Source organism: Myotis daubentonii, chromosome 14, assembly GCF_963259705.1.
Source record: "Myotis daubentonii chromosome 14, mMyoDau2.1, whole genome shotgun sequence".
In the NCBI taxonomy this organism is placed as follows: domain Eukaryota; kingdom Metazoa; phylum Chordata; class Mammalia; order Chiroptera; family Vespertilionidae; genus Myotis; species Myotis daubentonii.
Genome location: NC_081853.1, coordinates 38,632,197 through 38,641,491, shown reverse-complemented (window position 1 = coordinate 38,641,491; position 9,295 = coordinate 38,632,197). Strand labels below are relative to the sequence as shown.

The 9,295-nt window shown below is 42.6% G+C and overlaps 1 protein-coding gene across 4 annotated transcripts in view; it reads right to left on the bottom strand.

The window, feature by feature from the left end:
* The window catches only part of RAB5A (RAB5A, member RAS oncogene family), a 36,752-nt gene that overhangs the window by 1,755 nt on the left and 25,702 nt on the right, over positions 1-9,295 (bottom strand). The window contains exons 4-6 of one of the 4 annotated variants that reach the window (XR_009448562.1): positions 9,003-9,125; positions 5,306-5,399; positions 1,876-2,058 (exon numbers count right to left, since the gene is read on the bottom strand). Coding sequence is in view for 2 of the 4 variants with exons in the window: in XM_059664062.1 (XP_059520045.1) it covers positions 5,306-5,399; positions 9,003-9,125 (217 nt within the window). In the remaining 2 variants the exon portion in view is untranslated. Of the gene's footprint in view, positions 1-1,853; positions 2,059-5,305; positions 5,400-9,002; positions 9,126-9,295 lie in introns of all 4 variants that reach the window. The other 3 variants (XR_009448563.1, XM_059664062.1, XM_059664063.1) reach the window with 3 other exon arrangements.

Below are 9,295 nucleotides of genomic sequence, written 5' to 3'. Positions count from 1 at the left end.
TTTTTAATTGTATCTCTAGTATTATAGATGTAGGGCAGTACTGTATTATACCTCTGTGAATATAAAATAGGGGGAGCTCTGCTCAGCCACAAGCCAGGCTGATGGCTGCCAGTACAGTGGTGGTGGTGGGAGCCTCTCCTGCCTCCTCAGCAGTGCTAAGGATGTCTGACTGCAGCTAGATCTGCTCCCTGCTGGCAAGTGGACATCCCCTGAGAGCTCCTGGGCTGCCAGAGGGATGTCTGACTGCCAGCTTAGGCCCAATCCCCCCCCCCAGGGAGCGGGCCTAAGCCAGCAGATGGACATCCCAAGAGGGATCCCAGACTGTGAGAGGGCATAGGCTGAGCTGAAGGACCCCGCCCACCCCGAGTGCACAAATTTTTGTGCACGAGGCCTCTAGTGTGTATGTGTGTATATATAGTTTGAATTGTTGGAAACTTTAGCTGTGCTGTCAACTTTGGAAAAACTATCCCATTGTACTGTGTTGGGTTGGCATTGTACAGAAATTAACAGCCATATTGGTCTAGAAACGTTCAACATAATTTTTTCCATTTGTACAGCGGTAAAGCACTGTATTAAATATGTAAGGTCTTAATCTACATGGGTTTGATTACAGAAACTAATAAAGTATCCTCTAAATAAAAAAAACAAGATGCTAATTGACCGTACATTCGCTACGCCCACCAGCCAATCAGAAGAATATGCAAATTAACCCAACAAAGATGGCCGTTAAATTTGCATACTGCAGGCTAGTGGGGCAGGGCCTCGCCATCTGCCGCCTGCCCCAACCGCGGGATCAGGCCTGCTGTGTGCGACCTGGGGAGCGGGCCTAAGCCAGGAGGTGGTTATCTCCCGAGGGGTCCCAGACTGTGAGAGGGCACAGGTCGGGCTGAGGGATACCCCCCTCCCCCGCCAGTGCACAAATTTTTGTGCACAGGGCCTAAACCTAAGTGACCAGTTGTTATGACACACACTGACCACCAGGGGGCAGACACACAACACAGGAGCTGCCCCCTGGTGGTCAGTGTGTTCCCACAGTGGGAGCACTGCTCAGTTGACCGATGGGACAGGTGCCAAACGCTGGGCTCAGGATCATGGTGGGCGAGCTGCAGTGACGGTAGGTGCAGTGGGGCCGGGATGAGTGGGAGCCGTGCGGTGCTGGCCCCTCCCCAGCTACCTGCTGCTTTACACACTACTACATCCCTCAGGGGATGTTAGACTGCCGATTTCGGCCTATCCCTGCAGGCCCCACTGAGGGACCCCACCAGTGCACAAATCTGTGTACTGGGCCTCTAGTAATGTTTATAAAGTTCAGCTTCTATCAATGTTCTCTGGACTGCTACAAGCACATTTTGGAATAAGTTAGGATATAAACAAATAGCATTACCATCACCCCAGAACTTGTCCTCTGCTGTGCAATCTAATTATTACCAAATTATAACAGATGACATCTCCTATTTTCTTCCTACCTTACACAGATTTTACCCTTCAAATACCTACCATTTTTCTTTCTTCTGAGTAAGAATACTAATGTGATTCATAAGTAATTCTACTTAATGCAAGTGAGGCTCTCTCAAAAACCATTTCCCAATTTTGAGACAGATGAGCATGGCTTGCCTCATTTGAACAAAGCCCCTGAACCAGCAGTTATAGCTTTAGCTCTGCTATACTCGGTACAATGCTGTTCTCTGTAGCACTGCACCTGCTGATTAGATGTCAGCTGTTTGGAATCTGAAGATCTTTATATGCTGGGTTCATGAAATAATAAAACGTCTTTGAGAGTACAGATTGTAAGGGTAGCTAGACACACTGGTCTCTACCAGCCTTAGGAATGGACTACTATGGTAAGACTCTACACAAACGTTAAACATGCTCTACTTCAAAATCTGAATGCCTAATTGTGTCTTGGATCTTCTATCCTTTATTTGTTGTAATATTCCACATCAGCATTAATAATCTCTAGAATTCTAGATGCTGGGCTGGGCAATGGATCGGGAAGCCAGAACATCAAGGTTTGGGAAGAAAAGCCACCATCACCTTAGGGTACTTCTCTAGGAACTGCTGTATAGATGGTAGGGTAAATGATAATAAAACGATACATTTCCAGTCAGCTGTATTCACAAAGCTTCATAGGACAAAGAATAGGCTACCATGATAAACTTTATTATAATTATGTCAAGTTAGGTTTCTGACTGAGTGACCATTTTCACTTTAGCAGGGCTTCCTGTAATTAGATATGAGTGAAATCAGGAGGCTGAAGGAAATGAACCAGAATGGTTAATTTTTACTGTGATGATAAACCAAAACACATTTTGGGGATTTCAAAAGAAGCTGTCTCCTGTCTTATATCTTACTGAATGTCACCAAAGCGAAACTGGTACTATCTGTTTTGTACATAGATGACCAGCTTACCAATCTGTCCCTAAATTGATTAGGATTGTGAGAAAAGAAAAATTCTAGATCAAGTTAATGAAAATGAACAAGAAGCCACTCAAAACCTTATAAAATTAAAAGCAGATGATAAATTTATTTTAAACTCTTCCACGAAATAAGTGTACTCCCTTTGGGAAGTCACCAAAGTAAAAATATGAGTGTATTGTGTGATTTAAGTTATAATCTGGTAAAAGAAATGGCCTTTCCATATCTTTCAAGGAAAGAACATTCTAATTTCAGAACAGTAATTCAAAGTTCTAGTATGTAGGCTACTTTCTGACTGGAAAAACGACCTTACTAGTACTTCTAAATAAAAAATAAAAATTTAATAAATTAAATTAAGACTCCTCTGGTATTCAGCCCCCCCTGCCCCTGGCAGTCTTAATACCATCAGAAAGCTTTAAAGTTCAGCCTGATTTAAAGGACTTACGATTTTGTTTTCTTTAAACTTTCCAGATGTGGTTCAGGGTGTCACCTATCCCATTTATAAAAAGAGCGTATTGTCCACAATCCTTCACAACTGTGCTGGCTAGCATTTCCCTAATAAATACGAGCCTGAGTTTCTCAGGAAAATATTTTAGACAGCAAACAGTTTTTTCCTAAATGAGCCACCATTAAACTCTTTCCCTTAGTTCCAGTTATTATGACAGTACTTGCAACTTTTACTGAGTTTTTTTTTTTTTTAAGCTCTTAAATGGTTAATTGGTATGACTTCACTATAAAAGAGTATTTCTTATTTGGGGATAGGAATGCGGACACTCAGTTAATGATCATTGCTATTTAACAAAAGATGTTATGGGACAAGAAGAGTGCTGGCACATGAATAGAGTGGAGGCAGAAAATTGTGAGAGCCATCTAAGTAGACCCTTCCCATAGAATCTGCACCTTAAAACTAATGGAAGGAGTTTAAAGTCAATAGAAATACTTTTATTTTTGTTATAGACAGAAAGAAACTTCCTTATTACTATTCCAACTTCATTACTTCAACAATGGTAGAATAGCAATCATCATCAGTTTAAAGTACCTTAAAGGAAAGGTAAGAGTGCTGCAGAGGATGGAATGATCATTGAGGTCACATAAAGCATAGATGGTGTTTTGTTTTTCCTCTTTCTCTCTGTGTCTCATGCTTTGAAACTTTATTACAATATCTGCATTAAAAAACATGGCTCTAAGTTTATTACCTTTTATTTAAAAAGTATAACCTAATAGAAAAACACATACTTTATCCTCAGTGAAATCTTTAGAAAATCTATTACTGCAAAGTCCAGGCTTCCATATTTTCAGAAGAAACTATGCTTCAAGTATTACAACCTAATCCTATCTAATAAAAGAGAAAAATGGTAATTGGCGTACGACGATACCCTTTTCATTGGCTAATCAGGGCTATATGCAAATTAACTGGCAACTAAGATTGGCAGTTAACTGCCAACAAGATGGCGGTTAATTTGCATATGTAGGCACAATGCAGGGAGGCAAAAGGGAAAGCAGGAAGAAGCCCCCTGCCACCGACAGTGATCGGAAACCCAGGGGGGAGCTAAGAGCTGGGGGGCAGGGCAAAGGCGGCCCTGGGGCCGCCTTTGCCCTGCCCCCCAGCCATGATCAGAGAATCAGGCGCCTTTTCCGCCCTGGCCAGTGATAGCAGGAAGTAGGGGTGGAGCCACCGATGGGAGCTGGGCACAGTCGAAGCTGGCAGTCCCGGGAGCTAGGGGTCCCTTGCCTGGGCCTAAAGCGGAGCCCACGATCACGGTGCTGCTGCAGCTGCGGGTGCCCGCTGCCCGGGCCAGATGCCTAGGGCAGAGGCGTTAGGCCTGGGCAAGGGCGGAGCCTGCAACCGCGGGGAGCTGGGGGTCCCCTGCCCAGGCCTGACACCTCTGCCGGAGGCCTCAGGCCTGGTCAAAGGGCCAATCCTGTGATTGGTGATCGGAGGGTGATAAGGCTCAACTCCTCTGTCCGAGGCATCAGGCTTGGGCGGGGGGCGGAGCAAGCGATCAGAGGGAGATGGGGGTCCCCTGCCCAGGCATGATTCCTGGTCCAGAGGCCTCAGGCCTGGGTGGGGGCCAGAGCCAGTGATCGGGGGGAGATGGGGTACCCTGTCCAAGCCTGACACCTCTGGTGGAGGCGTCAGGCCTGGGCAAGGGGCCAATCAGGCGATCGGAGGGTGATGGGGGTCTACGCCTCTAGCTGAGGCATCAGGCCTGGGCTGGGGGCAGAACCAGTGATGGGGGGAAATGAGGGTCCCCTGCCCAGGCCTGACACCTCTGTCAGAGGCGTCAGGCCTGGGCAAGGGGCCGATCCTGCGATTGGAGGGTGATGGGGGTCAACGCCTGAGGGCTCCCAGTATGTGAGAGGGGGCAGGCTGGGCTGAGGGACACTCCCCGCCCCAACACACACACCCAGTGCACGAATTTCGTGCACTGGGCCCCTAGTAGATAATAATCTCTCAAATTTGACAATATTACTAAGTAATGAATGTTTGGTCAAAAGGATCTAAAATAGTTGTAGAATCAATTAAAAAAAAAGAAGGAAAATCGAAGAATTTTTTAAAAAGAAGAGTCAAACTAGCCCTGGCTCAGTTTGGTTGGGCATTGGTCATCTCGGGTACCAAAAAGAATGCCAGTTTAATTCCTGGCCAGGGCACATGCCCAGGTTGCAGTCTCGATCCCTGGCAGGGAGCATGCAGGAGGCAGCTGACAGATGTTATACTCTCACATCAATGTTTTGATTTTTTTCCCTCTCCCCTGCCCTCTCTCTAAAAACCAATAAAAAAAACCCAGAAAATTTTAAAAATAAAAATATTTTTAAAAGAGTCAAACTAAAAATGTTCCAGTATAATTTGTTTTGCCTATATTTGTAGTTTGAAAAAAGTTCATCTTACCTATTGCCATGAATATTTCATTTACATTCATTGATGTTTTAGCTGATGTCTCCATGAATAATAAACTGTTGTCATCTGCATAGGACTGTGCTTCCTGTTTATAGAACAAAAATAAGAGGCTTCCTTATTACTACTCCAACTTAATTACCTACAACCAATAATTACTAGGTAAAAGTAAAACAAAGATAATGGCATTGTGTAATTTTCTTTTTGCCTTAACTTGCACTATCCCAGCCTGATTAATCTGGTCTCACATTAAATCTGCTTTCCAGCCCTGGCCAGTGTGGCTCAGTTGGAAACACTAAAATGCTTTGGGTTCGATTCTGGTCAGGGAACATACATAGGCTTCAAGTTTGATCCTGTTGGTGCACCTACAGGAAGGCAACTGATCAATGTTTCTCTCTCTCTCCCCCCACCCCCTCCTCTCTAAAATCAATGTGTGTCCTCAGGTGACAATTAAGTAAATAAATAAAAATAAAGTCCTTTAAATCTGCTTTTTAGAGGGGGAAAATTTTATCCTAAATATAAAATTTTCTTGGATCTCAATGGCAATTTTTTTTTTAACAGCAAAGGTGGAAATTTATTGAAGAACAAGTACACACTCTCATGTGGGGAGGGGGAAAATGTACCCTCAATGGCAAATTTTACTTATGCTCATCATTTGCCATAAAGTCAAAGGGAAACCAAATATATAATACTGCCTTCAACCACTAAGAGGCACTCTGATATTTAATTCTAAATGAGTTTTGTGAATAGCTTGAGAACCAAGATGGCGGCATAGGTTAACGCTGGAGTTTGCTGCTTTGAACAACTACTTCAAAAGTGTAACCAAAAAACGGAAGGGACACCACCCAGAACCACAGGAACGCTGGCTGAGTGGAAGTCCTACAACTAGGAGGAAAGAGAAACGCACACGGACACTCAGAGGAGGCGCAGTGCTGAAGTCAAATTCTGAGGTGCGGAGTGCGCGGAGCGGGCTGGCGGCGGAGGGCACGGTTGGCGTTTTCAATCGGGAGGGAGTCGCAGACTCTGAGCACCAGATCCGGGCGAGTCTTTAGGGACCCAGACTCAAACGGGAGAAGCGGGGCTGTCTGGCTTCGGTCAGAGCGAGTGCAGCTTTCTCTCCGAGCTTTGCAGCGGGTGCTGGGACTCAGAGAGGCAGAGCCCCTGGGGACAGGACTGAGAGCCGCCATAACTGCTCTCTCCAGCCCACCCTGTTGATCCTGTTCGACCCGCCCCGCCCAAGCCCTGCACACAGGCATTTGCCGGATAGCCTCAGGCAAAGGCTAGATTAGCACCTCCCTAGAGGACAGAAGTTCTCTCACTACTGACACAGCTGATTCTCATAGCCACTTGGCCTGGAGGTCAAACCCTCCCTGGAATTAACTACAACAATCAAGATTTATCTATAAGACTGCGAACAAAGACCACTAGGGGGTGCACCAAGGAAGCATAACAAAATGCGGAGACAAAGAAACAGGACAAAATTGTCAATGGAAGAAATAGAGTTCAGAACCACACTTTTAAGGTCTCTCAAGAACTGTTTAGAAGCTGCCGATAAACTTAATGAGCTCTACACGAAAACTAATAAGACCCTCGATCTTATATTGGGGAACCAACTAGAAATTAAGCATACACGGACTGAAATAACGAATATTATACAGACGCCCGACAGCAGACCAGAGGAGCGCAAGAATCAAGTCAATGATTTGAAATGCGAGGAAGCAAAAAACATCAAACCAGAAAAGCAAAATGAAAAAAGAATCCAAAAATGCGAGGATAGTGTAAGGAGCCTCTGGGACAGCTTCAAGCGTACCAACATCAGAATTATAGGGGTGCCAGAAGATGAGAGAGAGCAAGATATTGAAAACCTATTTGAAGAAATAATGACAGAAAACTTCCCCCACCTGGTGAAAGAAATGGACTTACAGGTCCAAGAAGCTCGGAGAACCCCAAACAAAAGGAATCCAAAGAGGACCACACCAAGACACATCATCATTAAAATGCCAAGAGCAAAAGATAAAGAGAGAATCTTAAAAACAGCAAGAGAAAGAAACTCAGTTACCTACAAGGGAATACCCATACGACTGTCAGCTGATTTCTCAACAGAAACTTTGCAGGCCAGAAGGGAGTGGCAAGAAATATTCAAAGTGATGAATACCAAGAACCTACAACCAAGATTACTTTATCCAGCAAAGCTATCATTCAGAATTGAAGGTCAGATAAAGAGCTTCACAGATAAGGAAAAGCTGAAGGAGTTCATCACCACCAAACCAGGATTATATGAAATGCTGAAAGGTATCCTTTAAGAAGAGGAAGAGGAAGAAAAAGGTAAAGATACAAATTATGAACAACAAATATGCATCTATCAACAAGTGAATGTAAGAATCAAGTGAATAAATAATCTGATGAACAGAATGAACTGTTGATTATAATAGAATCAGGGACATAGAAAGGGAATGGACTGACTATTCTTGGGGGGGGAAAGGGGTGTGGGAGATGTGGGAAGAGACTGGACAAAAATCGTGCACCTATGGATGAGAACAGTGGGTGGGGAGTGAGGGCGGAGGGTGGGGCGGGAACTGGGAGGAGGGGAGTTATGGGGGGAAAAAAAAGGAACAAATGTAATAATCTGAACAATAAAGATTTAATTAAAAAAAAAAAAAAAAAAAAGAAAAAAAAAATGAGTTTTGTAAGCAACATTTTAAATTTGAATGTATTATGAACCATTCCTTTGAAAATTGTTACTATTCTACATTTTTGTCATGCTTTACAGTTTACATGTATTATTGCCTTTGATCCTCACAGCTGTTGTAATGAGCAACCAATTATCTTTCCCATTTGACAAAGAAAAAAAATGAGGTAATAAGGTTCCTTTGAACTGTAATGTGATAGAACCACTTTTGACTATAATTTACATGCTCTATCTACCACTCTATGCTGGGGAGTAATATATATGATACCATATCTGACATGGTTGTCACCAGAACCAAATGAACTCTGTATGCTCAGCTTCACACCTAATGATGTAAGAACCATTACTTCCCTTTCTCCGTATCTAGCCATCACCGAAAAAGAAAAATTCCCTTCACTGATGTTGTACATATAATGGCCACAATCAAACTTCTCTAGTAGAGAAGCTGACAAACAAGAGAACGGAAGTTTTAAAATATCTACTTAAAGACATTTGCTTTATTTTAAAAGATTGTACTTTCTCTATTTTATAGCAGGGACCATTCCTAAATAGCTGTATTTGATAACATACAAACTGGATTTTTTGAGCCTTTTTTTAAAGGCCCCTTTAAGAACAACCACATGAGTGTAGATTATGTGTACCGCAAGCCTGTGGGTATATCTGGGTATGCATATGTGTGTTGATATATATATTATTAAATAAACAGGAAAAGGTTAGGAAGGGTAGGATGCAATCGGTTTTTACTTATTTCTGCACTATCTGCAAACAATTACTTTGTAATTGTTTAGGTCAACAAAATCTGTATCTATATATATTAAAATTATGTAAAGACATTAAAAAATTCAGGTTTATCATGAGGAGCATTTTATTATATATAGTATATCACATGTGTTCAATACATTTTATTTACATGGTTTTTAAATTATAACTATAATTCAAGTATGGATACAGAAGAATTTACAATAAATATGTGTCTTCAAATATAAGTTAAATTCAACATACCTGGAAATCAACAGCTCTTTTATTTGCAAGGTCAGCCTTGTTTCCTGATAAAGCTATTACAATGTTAGGACTGGCTTGCCTCTGAAGTTCTTTAACCCAATTTTTGGCTCTGGCAAAGGACTCCTGGGAAACAAACAAAAAAACCCCAGCTACTTTCAGGCACAGGATCAAAAAATGGCCAGGGAGAGTCTTTGTGAGACAAGGCTTTAAAGACTGTTCAAAGTGACGCTGGGAAAGAAATTCTTAGGCCCTTTGAATTATTTAAGATACTTTCATCTTTTTTTTTTTTTAAA